This window comes from Oncorhynchus mykiss, chromosome 3 (assembly GCF_057628025.1).
Source record: "Oncorhynchus mykiss isolate SJ-2025 chromosome 3, ASM5762802v1, whole genome shotgun sequence".
NCBI lineage: Eukaryota > Metazoa > Chordata > Actinopteri > Salmoniformes > Salmonidae > Oncorhynchus > Oncorhynchus mykiss.
In genome coordinates, this window is record NC_143024.1 from 74,639,483 (window position 1) to 74,659,307 (window position 19,825).

General features: G+C 43.5%; 1 protein-coding gene across 1 annotated transcript in view; it reads left to right on the plus strand.

The window, feature by feature from the left end:
- The window catches only part of LOC110520355 (polyprenol dehydrogenase-like), a 29,392-nt gene extending 11,318 nt beyond the window's left edge, over positions 1-18,074 (plus strand). The window contains exons 2-7 of the mRNA XM_090230597.1: positions 2,519-2,698; positions 3,143-3,211; positions 12,029-12,130; positions 12,241-12,448; positions 13,573-13,780; positions 15,659-18,074. Coding sequence (XP_090086723.1) covers positions 2,519-2,698; positions 3,143-3,211; positions 12,029-12,130; positions 12,241-12,448; positions 13,573-13,780; positions 15,659-15,835 — 944 coding nt within the window. The 3' untranslated portion in view covers positions 15,836-18,074. The remainder of the gene's footprint in view (positions 1-2,518; positions 2,699-3,142; positions 3,212-12,028; positions 12,131-12,240; positions 12,449-13,572; positions 13,781-15,658) is intronic.
- Positions 18,075-19,825: the final 1,751 nt, after the last annotated feature.

The window sequence follows — 19,825 nt, forward strand, 5'->3', positions numbered from 1 at the left end:
AAGGTGTGAGTTGTGTGAAATGTGGTTGTGTACATATGCATGTGTATGTGTTTGTCTGTGTGTGTGCGCACAAAGCTGTCACAATACTGTCCCATCATCTTAAATAATCCCAGTCATGCGTGAGATGCGATTCCCACAAACAATACAAAGGATGGCCCACGTCACTGACCCTCAACCTAGAAACTCACTCACTCTAATAGAGCTGACATGCTTCTCTAGTCTATTCTACGTGACAGTCATATATGTTCTACACAAGTTAAACTAAAAGTTCTGAAACGTTTCACCCAACTGAACAGACCCCAGGTTCTCACTGTAGGCCTAAACTTCTGTTATGCTGTCTAGCCCGCATGATGAAGGAAGGAGACGAGGAAGAGAAGAGAAGAGACAAGTAGACGTATGACACTTAGTGTTGGGACGGGCCTCTTTCTGACACATGGTGGAGTGAGGGATTCGTGTGTATGCCGGTCATTATAAAGAGACCAGAGAAGTGCTCGCAAACACAACTTCCAGGCTATGGGGTTTCTGGATTGTTATTTACCTGCTCTTAGGCTGTGCCTGCTTGGGTTGAGAGTTCTAATTAATCAATTAATCTGCCATCCCTTCACGTTGCCAGGTTAGTGTAAAACAAGGCTAATTAGCCAGTTTCGCTACGAGTAAGAGCAGCTGCAGGCTGTGATGAAAGAGCTGCTGTTCGCCCCAACTAGAACATAGACTGACTTTGTTAAGTATTGCTTTGCCGGTCATTTCTAACCATTTGAAGTGAACACAAAACAAAAGTTTAGCAGACAGTCTCAGATGCCCTCGTTTGCTCATCAGCGCCTCCATATAAACAGCGCAGTCACGAGGGTTCTATCTGCTGGCTACTTGCGCAGCCGCTCAACAGCCGAAGCAGGCTATGTTAGAGCTGGTCTGGATCTAAAGCCTGCACAACATCGTTGTGTACTGGACCAGGAGGGGAGAATATTGTAAAGGGAATGGTTAGGCCTGTTACACACATCAACTAAACTATGTCAAACATGTTGTAAACTACTGCCCAACCATAGAATTAGAATGCATTATTGTTCACTCATTCTAATTCTATAATCTTAAAACACACACACACCTCAACATGACATTTACCACTGACCTGCTCACCACCACATATTTCTCCTTTGATGCTGGCATGATAATTGCTACAGCAGAAACAGACTGTCCAGCTGGAAAATAAGAAAATACATCCAGCTACATGTCATAAACCTGTAAACATGCCACACAAACTTCATAAACCTGTAAACATGCCACACAAACTTCATAAACCTGTAAACATGCCACACAAACTTCATAAACCTGTAAACATGCCACACAAACTTCATAAACCTGTAAACATGCCACACAAACTTCATAAACCTGTAAACATGCCACACAAACTTCATAAACCTGTAAACATGCCACACAAACTTCATAAACCTGTAAACATGCCACACAAACTTCATAAACCTGTAAACATGCCACACAAACTTCATAAACCTGTAAACATGCCACACAAACTTCATAAACCTGTAAACATGCCACACAAACTTCATAAACCTGTAAACATGCCACACAAACTTCATAAACCTGTAAACATGCCACACAAACTTCATAAACCTGTAAACATGCCACACAAACTTCATAAACCTGTAAACATGCCACACAAACTTCATAAACCTGTAAACATGCCACACAAACTTCATAAACCTGTAAACATGCCACACAAACTTCATAAACCTGTAAACATGCCACACAAACTTCATAAACCTGTAAACATGCCACACAAACTTCATAAACCTGTAAACATGCCACACAAACTTCATAAACCTGTAAACATGCCACACAAACTTCATAAACCTGTAAACATGCCACACAAACTTCATAAACCTGTAAACATGCCACACAAACTTCATTAACCTGTAAATATGCCACACAAACTTCATAAACCTGTAAACATGCCACACAAACTTCATAAACCTGTAAACATGCCACACAAACTTCATAAACCTGTAAACATGCCACACAAACTTCATAAACCTGTAAACATGCCACACAAACTTCATAAACCTGTAAACATGCCACACAAACTTCATAAACCTGTAAATATGCCACACAAACTTCATAAACCTGTAAACATGCCACACAAACTTCATAAACTTGTAAATATGCCACACAAACTTCATAAACCTGTAAACATGCCACACAAACTTCATAAACTTGTAAACATGCCACACAAACTTCATAAACCTGTAAACATGCCACACAAACTTCATAAACCTGTAAACATGCCATACAAACTTCATAAACCTGTAAACATGCCACACAAACTTCATAAACCTGTAAACATGCCACCCAAACTTCATAAACCTGTAAACATGCCACACAAACTTCATAAACCTGTAAACATGCCACACAAACTTCATAAACCTGTAAACATGCCACACAAACTTCATAAACTGCATGGCTATGTACGGAAGGAGAGTTGTCCTGGCCTAAAGAATAACACTAGGGGATAGGGTAATATCTGCACCATGTTTATTACCCCATTCCATTTGTCATTGTATTCATTTCCTTTCTCCAGAGCTGGCCTTACAACATGGCAAAGTTGCTATAGTGACGGGAGGCACCAGGGGAATTGGCTATGAGACCTCAAGACACATGGCCAGCCTGGGGGCCCACATTATCATAGGTAGGCCTACATAAAGACACCATACTGTACACCACATCCCTACCAATGTGAATGTGTTATACCGTTCAATAGTACCATGAACTGATTAATATACTTAGTTAATATAATGTCTTAATTACATGTTTAATACCCACGGACAGAAATATTTAGTAGGCAAATTATTTCCTCAGGGTAGGTTTTTAATTATCTGTTCAGATAGGCATGTTTACACTCCTGGAGTGTATGTGGGTAGTTGTGTGTTGTGGAATTTAGAAATGTGTGCATATAGGCCTGCCGTGGCAAGGGACTGTGTTTGTGTGTGTCTGGATGTGCGTGTGGGTATGCATCTCTCGCTCTTTCGTTCGCTCTTTGTGTTTACTGGGTGTGTTTACTTAGGAAATTAATTAGATCAGTCTCCTCTCTTCTCCTCCCCTCCTCTCTTCTCCCTTCTCTCTCCCTCTCTAGCTGGACAGAATGAGCTGAAGGGTGTGTCTGCTGTGAAGAGGATTTGTGAGGAGAACAGAGAGGCCAAAGGTAACACACAGTCCACACAGTCCTGTTTGCTTTCGTGCGTCCATGGCTCTTGATATTACTGATTGGAGTGTGAGTGAACACACCTTTTTGCAGGTAGAAATCAGCTTCTAGTTAAAACGCAGAATGACTGTAGAAGAACTGGAGCTGTGCATCTCTGCTCTAGTGCGTCACGTCAGTTAAAAGTGAGACGGCGTCATTGAAGTAGATTTCCTCTCTGGAACTGTTGCATGATCTATTTCTCTTTGTGAAGATTAAGAGGTATGGCATTGAGGGGTGTTAGGGAGTGGGGGCGGGGGAGGGAAGCATGCTCTGAATGACGGTGCTCTGAATGACGGGGGTGAGTTGGGAGATGAAGGAAGTGGGGGGAGGTGAGGGTCATGTAGCTCTGTCCTCTGAATGACAATGTGCCGATGGGGCGATGAGGTGGGGGTAGGGAGGGATGCGTGTGAGCGTGTGTCTGAATGACAATATAACGGAAGCGTCATTAGTATGTGAGGCAGGTGCTTCTCACCAAACGTCCTCTGGCTCTTCGTGTGCATGTTTGTCTGTGTGTACGGAGCATAGGAGACAGCGCAGGAGAGAGGAGATTAGAAGAAAGAGTACACGCCCAACGGGCCAATGGATGTCAAGCCTGCCCTCAGGAGCCCGCCTTCCTGGGTATAATACCGGGGCTCGCATCTATTTCCTCAATTCAGTATCACTCTTCAGCGAGCCCAAATCCCCAAACTGAGTTATACCTCATTACCTACTTCAGGGAACAGTAGTTAAATTCATAACTGTACATTCCCTTTCAGTCGGTCACTCAGTATAACATACTATGGAGACATAAATCACACCCCAAGCCGCCTCAGAGGGTTCCAGACTAGGAGACCCACAGCAGCCCAAGCACGCACACACAGGTTTCACCGGCTCCAAAAAGGGGTTACAGAAGTCACCTTTTCCCCTAATACTTACCCCTTGAAGCCGGAACTGTCAGAGCCCCATACAGGGAACCAGAACCTACTGCAACTTGCTTATGCACACTGACACGCTTCCACTGCAGCCCAAGTCCATAGACCCAACGGTTCCATGAAAAATACATACCTTGCGAGCCTGAAATGTCAGAATTCATACAAGGAACCCAAAACAGCAGAACACCTATCTTGGTAAAGTGCACACGCTCACTGCATAGCATCAACCAGAGTCGATGAACCACGGGAGCCCAAGGCTCAAACCCACAGGTAACTGTCGTAACCCTGATAAATGCGCAACCTGCACACTAAGAACACTATGAGCCACACAGTGAGCAATTATGTCTAAGCAATAAAACCTCACCAAAGCATTTTTCGGGAACCCCAACTCGCTGCAGCATAGGCATCTCCAATCTTTATGCCCCTGAACAATGCCCAAGAAGCCTCCACACCCCTAGTGGAGTGAGCACGCCCACTACTAGGCAACCATTGTCCTTTGCTGACACATGCCAGGGAGATAGCCTCCACAATCCCAAGCTGGATTAGCGAAACAAACAGAAATCTGGTCACAAACGTGGATATCCTTGGTCCTAAAGTGCACACTGGACAAAAAGTGCGCACCGGACTCAGGCCATGCAACATTCGTTGTTTACTGGAAGCTAACGGTGGAGGTGAGACAGGGAACATCTATAAAGCCAGGGACCTGTAAGACACACAGTATATATATGTACAACCCTCTAGTAGAAGGTGCACGCGTTGACTGTATAGTCATAATCATATTTGAGGGTAAACCCCTAGCCGTCAAATTCAACCTTTCAGGGGCCAAACCCACAGATCCATATTTGCGGTCGTGGGCGGCAGATTTTCCTGTGCGCCTGGGACAATAGATCCCGATGACACAGAGCCCTCCAAGTGGCCCCGCCCAACTGACGGATGATCTCTGGGAAATTAGGGTTATCTGGGCGAACCGGGAGCCACCAGAATCAACAACATTGAGAAGAACAGACAAAAATGTGCATTTTCTCGCGATGCATAAAGATCTACATCAGCCCTGCCAAACCGGTCCCAGGGGGTGCACACGATGAGAGATCCGGGAAGATACGTTGCCCTGAGTGACAGGAAATGTGCTCTGCTCCATACAAGCAGATAACAGGCAAGGTTTAGGAGAGAGAGAGACCGCATTCCCCCCTGCTTGTTGATGTACGCCACCGCTGAACACCAAGGAACCTTGAGTAGAAACAATGTGCTTTCGTGGTACAGCCATTCTGATACCCGGCTCACAATGGGTTTGGGGACTTCGGCAACCAGTAACTTGCCCCCATTGACCGAGCACTTGGAAACACTGTTGCCACAGTAAATGGTCGGGAAGGAGGGCCCCGAGAACACACCCCCTCCCCGGCATCCAGCTAGGGTCACAAGGTCTCCTCCTTCCCCTGCCCTGTGGAATAATCAGCCTCCATCCCGCTCTTCGGGTAGGAGCATTGGGCCAGTAACCAAGCTTTCAGTTGAATGCATTCATTGGTACTGACTAGGTATCCCCCTTTCCTTTCTTCTTTGACCCAGCATGGCATCTGTTCCAAGACGTTCAAAGCTGCTCAGAAGCACCAAAATGGTCCAAAACCGTCCTCGAATCCGCCCCCCTGGCCCGGGGAAACCTGCCTCTGACCTGAAGTGGCAGCACACGACTCCAATACCATCATTAAGTTTGCCGACAATACGACGCTGGTAGGCCTGAACACTGACTATGATGAGACAGCCTATAGGGAGGAAGTGAGAGACCTGGCAGTGTGGTGCCAGAACAACAACGTATCCATCTATTTCAGCAAGACAAAGGAGCTGATCATGGACTACAGGAAACAGAGGGCCGAGCATGCCCCCATTCACATCTACGGGCTGTAGTGGAGTGAGTCGAAAGCTTCAAGGTCCTCGGTGTCCACATCACTAAGGATCTATCATGGTGACACTCACCAGCACAGTCGTGAACATGGCCTCTCAGGAGGCTGAAAATATTTAACATGGACCCTCAGAGTTCTAAAGTTGCACCATTGAGAGCATCTTGACTGGCTACATCACTGCTTGGTATGGCAACTGCTTTGCATCTGACTGCAAGGCTCTACAGAGGGTAGTGCGTACATCCCAGTACATCACTGTGGCCGAGCTCCCTGCCGTCCAGGACCTTTATACCAGGCGGTGTCAAAGAAAGGCCCTAGAAATTCTGTCTGAATCAAATTCAAGTCTGAATCAAACAGGACCCAGAATTGCTTCTACCTCCAAGCAATAAGACTGCTAAATTGTTTGTTAAATAGTTAACCAAACAGCTACTAGGACTATCTGCATTGCCCCATTTGGAATAACTTTTTTGACTCATCACATACGCTGCTGCTACTGTTTATTATCTGTCCCTTTATTCCCAGTTATATGTACATACAGTGTCTAACTCAATTACCTCGCACCTCTGCACATCAACTCAGCACTGGTACCCCGTATACCGTCTCAAGAAAAAGTATGTGAACCCTTTGGAATTATCTGGATTTCTGCATAAATTGGTCCTAAAATTTGATCTGATCTTCATCTTCACAACAACAGACAAACACAGTCTGCTTAAAATGTTATTGTCTACATTGAATGCATCATTTAAACATTCACAGTGTAGGTTGGGAAAAATATGTGAACCCTTAGGCTAATGACTTCTCCAAAAGCTAATTGGAGTCAGGAGTCAGCTAACCAATCATTGAGATGAGATTGGAGATGTTGGTTAGAGCTGCCCTGCCCTATGAAAAACACTCATAACATTTGAGTTTGCTATTCACAAGAAGCATTGCCTGATTTGAACAATGCCTCGAACAAAAGAGATCTCAGAAGATTTTGTTGTTGCGTTGTTGCATAAAGCTGGAAAGGGTTACAAAAGTATCTCCAAAAACCTTGATGTTCATGACTTTCCCAAGTTTATCAAGACATTTTGCAGGAGAATGTAAGGCTACATGAAGCTTAACAGAAGTTGTGTAATGCAACAGGACAACGACCCAAACACAGAAGTAAATCAGCAACAGAATGGCTTCAACAGAAGAAAATACACCTTCTGGAGTGGCCCATTAAGAGTCCTGACCTCAACCCGATTGAGATGCTGTGGCATGACCTCGAGCGGTTCACACCAGACATCCTAAGAATATTGCTGAACTGAAACAGTTTTGTAAAGATGAATGGTCCAAAATTCCTCCTGACCGTTGTGGAGGTCTGATCTGCAACTACAGAAAACGTTTGGTTGAGGTTATTGCTGCCAAAGGAGGGTCAACCAGTTGTTAAATCCAAGGATTCACATACTTTTTCCAGCCTGCACTGTCAATGTTTATACGGTTTAACGTATAATTGTTTGTGTTATTAGTTTAAGCAGATGGTGTTTGTCTATTGTAGACTTATGACCAATTTATAAAGAAGTCCAGATAATTCCAAAGGGTTCACATATCTTTCTTGCCACTGTATATATATACTCATTGTGTTTTATTATTACGTGTTTTATTTTTCTATTATTTCACTTTTTATTTCTCTCTGCATTGTTGGGAAAGGCCCGTAAGTAAGCATGTGACAAATTCAATTTGATTTGAAACTCTTGTGAGGAGAAGACGGCCAATCCACCCCCAGGTGATTTGTCGCCCTACGATATAGCTCCATCAAAGGTGCATTAACCACTAATGGTTCACTCTGCCCCGCCGAATCCAAAGCTGGGGATGTAGGCTGCCCCGGATTGATGTCATCTGATTGACACTCTGAAATCCCTCCAGAGCTAACCAGGGATACTATATCATCCCGGAATCCGGACTCTGAACACTGCCAGAGAAACCGGAATGAGCCTCACACGGCTGGGATGACACTCCTATCAACTCCGACCACCACTGCCGCTCTCTCCCAGCTTCAGACAACCCCATTATCAAGGTCAAATCACCGGTTGACCCTTCACCAGCAGTCCCAATCTTTCTCACTAATTCAGCCCGATGCCCAATGAAAGTTGAGCCCAGTCGGAGACAATGGTCACACAAATTGGTCCGAGCCAAAGCCTCCTGAGCATGTTTCCACCCCAGGCAAACAGGACAGCACTCGTGAGTATCTTTCATTTTCATTGTGAAACCACATGCCCAAGGGCACGGTAGGAGGTTCAAACTCAGATGGTTAGCCTTTTTTTAAAACTTACTCTTACCGCTAGCCATGTTACTCAAGCAAGGAAGCACTGGCTACACAAGCAGAGAACAAAGTAGTTTGTTTAGCTAACATAAATCCTACCCAAGCAAGGAAATATTAGCTACACAAACAGAGCAGAAAGTAGTTAGCTTTTAGCAAACACAAAAACGTATACCAAGACCCAAAACTCTCAACATCTAGGGGGCGAGTACTCTCTCCCCACTAACAGACACTTTAGTTAGTGCCGAATCTCGTAGTCTTCGTGTGCTTGAAAAGTTTGTAAATTGCGTGACACATTCTTCCATCAGGCGAGCTGAAAAGCAAAAGAATTTAGGAAATGGATGCTTCTGGGGGCGGGCTTGGCATCCCTCGGGCTGTTGATTGGTCGGTGACTCCCCATAGTATTGTATACAGAGTCATCGACTGAAAGGGAACAGTATGTTAACCAGTGGTGTAATGGAGGATACAGTGCCTTGCGAAAGTATTCGGCCCCCTTGAACTTTGCGACCTTTTGACACATTTCAGGCTTCAAACATAAAGATATAAAACTGTATTTTTTTGTGAAGAATCAACAACAAGTGGGACACAATCATGAAGTGGAACGACATTTATTGGATATTTCAAACTTTTTTAACAAATCAAAAACTGAAAAATTGGGCGTGCAAAATTATTCAGCCCCTTTACTTTCAGTGCAGCAAACTATCTCCAGAAGTTCAGTGAGGATCTCTGAATGATGTTGACCTAAATGACTAATGATGATAAATACAATCCACCTGTGTGTAATCAAGTCTCCGTATAAATGCACCTGCACTGTGATAGTCTCAGAGGTCCGATAAAAGCGCAGAGAGCATCATGAAGAACAAGGAACACACCAGGCAGGTCCGAGATACTGTTGTGAAGAAGTTTAAAGCCGGATTTGGATACAAAAATATTTCCCAAGCTTTAAACATCCCAAGGAGCACTGTGCAAGCGATAATATTGAAAGGAAGGAGTATCAGACCACTGCAAATCTACCAAGACCTGGCCGTCCCTCTAAACTTTCAGCTCATACAAGGAGAAGACTGATCAGAGATGCAGCCAAGAGGCCCATGATCACTCTGGATGAACTGCAGAGATCTACAGCTGAGGTGGGAGACTCTGTCCATAGGACAACAATCAGTCGTATATTGCACAGATCTGGCCTTTATGGAAGAGTGGCAAGAAGAAAGCCATTTCTTAAAGATATCCATAAAAAGTGTTGTTTAAAGTTTGCCACAAGCCACCTGGGAGACACACCAAACATGTGGAAGAAGTTGCTCTGGTCAGATGAAACCAAAATTGAACTTTTTGGCAACAATGCAAAACGTTATGTTTGGCGTAAAAGCAACACAGCTCATCACCCTGAACACACCATCCCCACTGTCAAACATGGTGGTGGCAGCATCATGGTTTGGGCCTGCTTTTCTTCAGCAGGGACAGGGAAGATGGTTAAAATTGATGGGAAGATGGATGGAGCCAAATACAGGACCATTCTGGAAGAAAACCTGATGGAGTCTGCAAAAGACCTGAGACTGGGACGGAGATTTGTCTTCCAACAAGACAATGATCCAAAACATAAAGCAAAATCTACAATGGAATGGTTCAAAAATAAACATATCCAGGTGTTAGAATGGCCAAATGGTCAAAGTCCAGACCTGAATCCAATTGAGAATCTGTGGAAAGAACTGAAAACTGCTGTTCACAAATGCTCTCCATCCAACCTCACTGAGCTCGAGCTGTTTTGCAAGGAGGAATGGGAAAAAATGTCAGTCTCTCGATGTGCAAAACTGATAGAGACATACCCCAAGCGACTTACAGCTGTAATCACAGCAAAAGGTGGCGCTACAAAGTATTAACTTAAGGGGGCTGAATAATTTTGCACGCCCAATTTTTCAGTTTTTGATTTGTTAAAAAAGTTTGAAATATCCAATAAATGTCGTTCCACTTCATGATTGTGTCCCACTTGTTGTTGATTCTTCACAAAAAAATACAGTTTTATATCTTTATGTTTGAAGCCTGAAATGTGGCAAAAGGTCGCAAAGTTCAAGGGGGCCGAATACTTTCGCAAGGCACTGTAAATGTAAGTAAGCAGAGCACTGAATAGTGAAAAGTGTTTAACCACCTATTAGCGTTTTTTTGTATTAAAGTTTAGTTATTTGCCTACCGTCATCTTGATAGGTGCTCAGAATTTACCCACCTACTTTTGTGAGTCATGACTGGACACTATATTAAATGTAACACTGCAGTAGCTAGGCTACATTTGATAGACAGTAGTGTATTAACAGTGCATTTGATATGGACTGTAGCAGTGGTGCAGTAGTGTATTGGGTCAGAGTGGAGTAGCACTGGGTACATTAACAGAATGAAAAGCTTGTAGGTGTAAAATGTGCTTATCTCTCTGGCATGGAGCCCAGATCCTCGTTGTAATTATCACAGGTAGAAAAGGTGGAGTGGAAGGGAGAGAGGAAGAGGAGGGGTGGAAAGGATAGGAGGAAAGGAGTGGAGTGTGCCCCAAATGCCCAATTGTTGAGAGGAAAATAGCAAAGCACATGTACACCAAAGGCTTCTTATGTTTTGCCAGAGCCAATCAAAACACCACCCGTTTATAGCAAAATCATACTCAGAAAGACAGGATGACAGGTTGGGGACATGGGGACAGAGAGGGACAGAAAGGCAGGCATGCAGGCAGGCATTCAGACAGGGGCAAAGCACACAGGGTTAGGACTGGAATTTGGCATTAGTTAAATTATTCTCATATCAGTATCAAACCCTGGCTTAGCCTGTGTATGAAACACACAAACACACACACACAAACACAAATAGTATTCACACGCACACAGCCAGAGGACTAGGGCTTTTCAAGCTGGACATTTTGGTTTCACCCTGGGTAAACTAATGCTAGTGTGAAACAAGGGTAAGCTAGCCCTAGGCTACTTTTAACCCAGGGTAAGTTTAGCCCTGGACTAAAAATCATCCATTGTGAAAGGCTATTTTTGACTCTGAAAGTCACACACACAGACACACACACAACACACACAGAGCAGAGGTCCTACAGCAAGTCCTGCCAGCGTTGCTGCTGCAGAATACTTACTGTATGAGATGTTAGGAGGAGGTATTGGTATCATGTAGTATAATGTGTATGAAGCTAGCAGCAGTTTGTGTTCTCTATTAGAGAAGAGCCTACTGTAGGAGATCAATACATTGATGCTGCTTTGATTTTCCACTACAGACACAGTTAGCAGAATTTTTTTTTTTTACAAGAGTGCTGATTATGCTGTGTGTAGGTTTGTTTGTTTCTGTGTGCTCAAATGATCTGCCTATAGGACCTTCTACCCGTATATGTGTATTTACAGATGTAGGATCTTAATTTGAGCCAGTTTGCTACAGCAGGAGATTAATCCTGCAGCAACAAGTAATGGGAATTATTAAATTGATTATAATTAATAGTGATTTTTGTAAGGGTTGATACATTTTTCGCAAGGGAAAACCAAGTCTGAAATTTCTAAGTGGAAATTACAAACTTCAGAAGCCTTTTTAAACCTAAACTACACTACACATTTAAAATGTTCTGTATTGCAGGAAAGTTCTCCTGCAACAGGGTAATCAAATTAAGATCTTATATCTGTACTGTGTATTGTATTTAAATGAATGGTGTGTGTGTGTTTTGTGTTTTCAGTGGAGTTTGATCAGTTGAATCTGGCATCTTTGCAGTCAGTCAGGCAATTTGTCCAGAGTATCAAGAGACGAGGCCTACCGCTGCACATCTTAGTCAACAATGGTGAGTGACACACAATCAACCAATCAATCTGCCGACCTATACGCTTGATATGAGACTTAAATTCTTAAATGAACTGTGTCTTAACTATTTGTGTTTGTGCACACGTGCAGAGGCGGTCATGTTGGTCCCTGAGGGTCGTACAGAAGAGGGCTTTGAGCGTCACTTCGGGGTCAACTACCTAGGTCACTTCCTGTTGACCTTGCTGCTGTTAGACACATTAAAGCATTCTGGGAAACGTGGTTCCTGCTCACGTGTTGTCACCCTCTCCTCGTCAGCTCATGGTGCTGGAGAGATACAACTAGACAGCCTGCTAAACAGGTACACACACACACACACTAGTGTGGCACGGGTGAGCTGTTTGTTCACCTGCACCTGCCCGCAATTACTAATTACCCATCCGCAACTGCCCGAGTATATGTGATAAAGTGAACATCTGAGGCACGCACCCGTCCCTAACCCACTAATATAGAACATGCGCTGCAGGCAGAACGATTCTTTTGGACAATCTTTCTGCCTGATTGTAGATATGTTTCTGCTGATCATTTCTGACATTTTGGTAGGCTATTTGTTAATCAAATTGTCTATTTATTAATTTTTTTAACCTTTATTTAACTAGGCAAGTCAATTAAGAACAAATTCTTATTTTCAATGACGGCCCAGGAACAGTAGGTTAACTGCCTTGTTCAGGAGCAAAACTACAGATTTTTACCTTGTCAGCTCAGGGATTCGATCTGGCAACCTTTCGGTTACTAGTCTAACACTCTAACCACAAGGCTACAATTAGATACATGCAGCTTCTCTTCACTCATTATGTTGCCCTAGAAGACTAAATAAAAGTTTGGTCACCAGAATGTCATAAATCGATAGAATGAATGCTTCAATCTAGTTGACATCGGTAAAGTTTTCTCTGTCATCCCTGCTTCTTTCGGGGCGCAAAGACATTTAGGGACCGGGAAGAAATCATCACAATCATCACACATAACATAGCCTCTTTCACCACTTCACCAAATCTTTCCCAAACATGACTTTTCCGGCCCTCCTGTCTCTCGATCTTCCACTCCATTTTGCAGCTTTTCTCTTCCTGAATTAAACTCTGACATTGTCCTTCTTGTTTCCGTGGATTGACATGAACTTTTTCTGCCCTTTCCCAAATGCATTTGGCGATTGGTGTGTAGGCTATTTGGCGTGCGTATAGTTAGGCCCTAAAGCTTAGGCTTATGCACTAATACCAGATAGCCTAAAATAATGATAGAAAAACCTATAGATTTAAATTGCACAATAATTATATATTTATATAATTTTTAAGGTAGTGTTTTCTCTGTATTCAATCCAGCCACCCTTCATCCACATAATATTTCATTTCACACACCCTCCTCTCCTAATTTCCTCCCACTCCAGACCTTTTTTCAACATCTTTCTCCCCCCTCTCTTTCAGTCTTCAGGCAGTGTTATTCGGCCCATGCGGCGTACTCCCAGAGTAAGCTGGCACTACTGTTATTTTCCTCCCACCTGCAACAGAGGCTGGATAGAGGAGGGTTTCCAGTGAGCTTATGGGCAGTGGACCCTGGGATGGTCGACACTTCACTCTACTGCCACCTCTTCCTCACCGCCCGCCTCTCACAGACAGCCATCGGACGCCTGCTCTATAGGGTACACACACACACACACACACACACACACACACACACACACACACAAACACACACACACACACACACACACACACACACACACACACAGTGCTAATCGAGTATTGTCAATTACACAGTAACAGAATGATGCTGAGACTCAGATTTTTAACTTTATACATTTATGCCAAACAAAAACCAATGATTGTAAAGTTAAACAAACCTACAACTCTATGCACAAGGACTCCTTTTAACAATTTCCACTAAACATTTTATAGAAACACATTTACTGAACAATGCAGATGCAACGTTTGGTAACATAATGACTGTTTGTGCTGTTTGTGCCATCATTCTGTGACCAAACTTTGCATATGTACTGTTCTTCATGTAAATGTGTTTTTGTAAACTGTTCTGTGGAATTGTTAAAAGTCATCATTGTGCATAGAGTTATATGGCTACCTTTGAATTTCCTGTATCTGACTACTGTCAAAGTTTTCAGAATAAATCGGAACGATTTATTCAAGAAGTTAATTACGGAATAAGTATCTTAAAATGTGGCATTTCAGTACCATACTGACTTCAGAGTGTATTTTTAGGCAGAGAGAGAGAAAGAGAGAGAAGTGAAGGGAAAGAGAGATGAAGAGGGAAAACTTGCCAAGTTTAAGAAAGATGAGAATCTCCATAAAATATGTATGAATCAATGTTCCATGACTCTGTATTTTACTGTTGAGGCATTTAGCAGACACTCTTATCCAGAGTGACTTACAGTTGTGAGTGGATACATTTTGGTACTTTTTCGTACAGGTCCCCAATTGGAATCGAACCCACAACCCTGGTGTTGCAAGCGCCATGCTCTACCAACACACACAGACACACACGCATGACACACTCACATAGACACACACATAGACACACTCACACACACACAGACACAAAGACACAAACACAAAATTAAATGTTAAAACATTTGCTTGTTGCTAACTAAATAGTTGTTCATTTCATTGGGATTATTTTAGATCGTGTCTTAAAGCATTGGCCTGGAGGCCCTGTTAATGTCTGCAGGATGGGATGGAAGGAGACAGCCCTGTGTGTCTCTGGAGGATGGGATGGAAGGAGACAGCCCTGTGTGTGTCTGGAGGATGGGATGGAAGGAGACAGCACTGTGTGTGTCTGGAGGATGGGATGGAAGGAGACAGCCCTGTGTGTGTCTGGAGGATGGGATGGAAAGAGACAGCCCTGTGTGTGTCTGGAGGATGGGATGGAAGGAGACAGCCCTGTGTGTGTCTGGAGGATGGGATGGAAGGAGACAGCCCTGTGTGTGTCTGGAGGATGGGATGGAAGGAGACAGCCCTGTGTGTGTCTGGAGGATGGGATGGAAGGAGACAGCCCTGTGTGTGCTGTGTGGGTGTTAGAGAGTGTAATCACTACAGGCAGTTGCCTAAGTAAATGACCTTTAGGGAGCCTCTGCCATGCAGCTACAAATGCACCATTAATAACAGGCTCCTCAGCACTATCACATTAATACACGCACACACACACACACACACACACACACACACACACACACACACACACACACACACACACACACACACACACACACACACACACACACACACACACACACACACACACACACACACACTGTTTATCAGAGTCTCATGTAGAAATAGGTTGAAGTCAGTCTCATGTAGAAATAGGTTGAAAAGTCATGTTGTTGTAGAAATACTGTAGGGTTTTGTTGTTAGGGTGTAAATCTAGCTGTATCTTTATGCCAGTGAAGCTCTGCTGGTTGTGTGTTTATATAACAGCCTCGTTGTGTGTGTGTGTGTGTCCGTGTGTGCGTGCCTGGGTGCATGCGTTATGTATAACAGTCTGACAGTTTGTGTTGTGCCCCCAGAGCCCGTCCCAGGGAGCGTCCACGGTCCTCTACACTGCTCTATCTCCGTCTCTGGAGGGGGAGGGAGAAGCCTACTGGAGCAATGGGCGCACAGAGATGACATCACCAAACACCTACGACCCACAGCTCCATCGCGGCCTCTGGGACTCCAGCTGCAGACAAGTTGGCCTGCCATGACCCCTGACCATCAACATGGGACTGGATGTCTGAGACCCAACACTTAGTCTGTCTGACTGCTTTTGTCTTTGTTTTGACAATCTCCTCACCACTAGACTGTGATTGGACTGATGACGACCATGGCTAGACTTTGATTGGTTAGTAAAGAGTTAAGTCCCTTCCCATGCTGTTCAAATGAATGTGCTAATGGGAATGAAGCAACCTTCTCCCTCTGGCACTGTAAACATACAGACACATACACTATGTTAAGGGTATTCATAGTGCTGCTATGAGTGTCTGTAGCTCCACTATGAGTGTTAATAGTGACCTTATAAGTGTTCATAGCAACCTTATGACTTTTGGTTGACAGATCAGATCTTCCAGAACAGAAAGCACCTTCCCTCCATGGGAGAACTTACTTTTGTCATAAACAAGTGTGTGTGTGTATATGTGTCTGTGTGTACTTGTCATCAGTGTGTGTGTGTGTGTTTATGATGTTAGAAGCATCCAGGAGCATCTGGTGTTCTGATCCATCTGTGAAGCATATACTGACCCCTGCCCAAGTGGAGGGTCCAGGACCAATGAACAAGCCAGCATGGTAACATCAGTGAATCACAGCCTGAAACTGATATTTTCAGTTCTTGTGAAAGCAAAGGGTATTTTGTGGAATTCTTGCCAAAGCTGCTGGTTTCCTCTCCAGGGGGCAGAAATCATCTGAGAGAAGGTCTTTAAATTGTGTCCCGCCTCCTGGGCTGTGAGTCACACACACACCTGTCTCATGGTATTTCTCTTTTACTGTTAGAGCTGAGCGATGGTTTATCAATATGCACATATCACCTCTCTCAAGTCCAGTCGTTGTGTGTGTTTCTGTGCACAGTATGTGTATTTGTGTGTGCGCTGTTTGTGTGTTTCTTCCAGTCATTGGTTTGTATGCATCCATAAAAAGGCAGCACAACTGAAACCAGTACTGATATTTGTGGCAGAGGGAGAGAAAGACAGTGAGTAAAGGAAAAGGAGACAGAGAGATTCTTCATCTACTCTCTCTGCTGCTACCTCGTTTGGCTTTGCTCCCAGTGCATTCATTGTGGGTGGGAAATATCCCAGTGAAAATTCTGCAAAATTAAGACAAAGACAAACAGTCACACACACAGAGGCAGACTGTGACCAACAATGGGCCCTGTCATTTCTAACACACTGGCCATTTTGTTCCTTGAGGACCTCATTATTAGCCAGATGATTATCATTTTGAGTTAAAACCTAAGTTAGACAGGCCCAGTAGGCTGGACCAGCCCATCTGGCAAGTTCTCAACATATCGTACAAATTATAATTCGTAACATATCATACAAAAGGTGTCAGAGTCTATCTAGAGGAGAGCGAAGGAGTCAGGCGCAGGACACAGGTAAGAGTAAAACCACTGTGTTTACTGAGCAGAACAAGTGTCAAACTGTCAGAGTCTATCTAGAGGATAGCGAAGGAGTCAGGCGCAGGACACAGGTAAGAGTAAAACCACTGTATTTACTGAGCAGAACACGTGTCAAACTGTCAGAGTCTATCTAGAGGACAGTGAAGGAGTCAGGCGCAGGACACAGGTAAGAGTAAAACCACTGTGTTTACTGAGCAGAACACGTGTCAAACTGTCAGTCTATCTAGAGGATAGTGAAGGAGTCAGGCGCAGGACACAGGTAAGAGTAAAACCACTGTATTTACTCCATCCGAGAACGGAACAAAAATCCTGTTATAAAACAAATACAAAACAGGATACGAACTCCAACACATGAAAGACAATCACGCACAAAACAGAAAGGGAAACCAGAGGGTTAAATAAGGAACATAACTATGAGATGGGAACCAGGTGTGTAAAACAGACAAAACAAAAGGAAAAATGAAACATGGATCGGTGGCAGCTAGAAAGCCGGTGACGTTGACCGCCGAACACCGCCCGAACAAGGAGAGGGAAGAACTTCGGTGGAAGTCGTGACAAAAGGGATGATTGACATCCACAAATGAATACATACCATATGTAATATGTCATATTCATCTGAGTGTCCTGGATTTTTGTTTACTATGTTATGTCCAGATTGCAAGGCCAAAGCATACCGATCTACAGTGCCTTGCAAAAGTATTCATCCCTCTTGATGTTTTTCCTATTTTGTTGCATTACAACCTGTAATTTAAATAGATTTTTATTTGGATTTCATGTAATGGACATACACAAAATAGTCCAAATTGGTGAAGTGAAATGAAAAAAAAATATTGTTTCAAATATGTTTCAGCATATGTATTCACCTCCTTTGCTATGAAGCCCCTAAATAAGATCTGGTGCAACCAATTACCTTCAGAAGTCACATAAGTGGCACATGATCTGTCACATGATCTCACTATACACCTGTTCTGAAAGGCCCCAGAGTCTGCAACACCACTAAGCAAGGGGCACCACAAAGCAAGGGGCACCATGAAGACCAATGAGCTCTCCAAACAGATCAGGGACAAAGTTCTGGAGAAGTACAGATCAGGGTTGGGTTATAAAATAATATCTGAAACTTTGAACATCCCATGGAGCACCATTAAATCCATTATTAACAAAAATTGAAAGATTATGACACCACAATAAACCTTCCAAGAGAGGGCCACTCACCAACACTCATGGACCAGGCAAGGAGGGCATTAATCAGAGAGGCAACAAAGAGACCAAAGATAACCCTGAAGGAACTGCAATGCTCCACAGCGGAGATTGGAGTATCTGTCCACATAACCATTTTAAGCCATACACTCCACAGAGCTGGTCTACAGAAGAGTGGCCAAAAAAAAGCCATTGCTTGAAGAAAAAAATAAGCAAAAAAGGCATGTGGAAGACTCCCCAAACATATGGAAGAAGGTACTCTGGTCAGATGAGACTAAAATTGTATTTTTTGGCCATCAAGGAAAACGCTATGTCTGGCACAAACCCAACACCTCCCATCACCCTGAGAAAACCCTCCCCACAGTGAAGCATGGTGGTGGCAGCATCATGTTGTGGGGATGTTTTTCATCAGCAGGGACTGTGAAACTGGTCAGAATTGAAGGAATGATGGATGTCTCTAAATATAGGGAAATCCTTGAGGGAAACCTGTTTCGGTCTTCCAGAGATTTGAAACTGGGACGGAGGTTCACCTTCCAGCAGGACAATGATCCTAAGCATACTGCTAAAGCAACACTCAAGTGGTTTAAGGGGGAACATTTTAATGTCTTGGAATGGCCTAGTCAAAGCCCAGACCTCAACCCAATTGAGAATCTGTGGTATGACTTGAAGATTGCTGTACACTAACGGAACTCGTCCAACTTTAAGGAGCTGGAGCAGTTTTGCCTTGGAGAATGGGCAAAAATACCAGTGGCTAGACGTGGCAAGCTTATAGAGACATACCCCAAGAGACTTGCAGCTGTAATTGCTGAAAAAGGTGTCTTTGGGGGGGTATTGGCTTTGGGGGGTGAATAGAACACTCTCAAGTTTTCCGTTTTTTTGTCTTATTTCTTGTTTGTTTCACAATAAAAAATATTTTGCATCTTCAAAGTGGTAGTTATGTTGTCAAATGATACAAATCCCCCCAAAATACATTTTAATTTCAGGTTGTCAGGCAACAAAATAGGAAAAATGCCCAAGGGGTTGAAAACTTTCGCAAGTAATTGTATCTACCATCAGTCCTCAGATTTTCAGGCTTATATGAAACTAACTTAATTGACATAACACACATAGCCCACAGAGACTAGTAAATCGGGACTGGGGATAACTACAGACCCTGTGTGTAACCTTCCTTTAGTTTAAGCTCTCATTCTGCTACTGAGCACAGGGTTCATGTCTTCCAGACATGAGGGGGTGAGTGTGTTACTGTAGCTGTCAGACTGGATGCTGTTTGGGTTGGTTATTATGGGTAGGGTTTTGGTTTCTAAAAACAGACCTTTACTGGCACATCCAGTTTTCAGAATAGAAAGTGTGTGTTTGAAGTAATTAATAAATAAAGACACTATATAAAAGT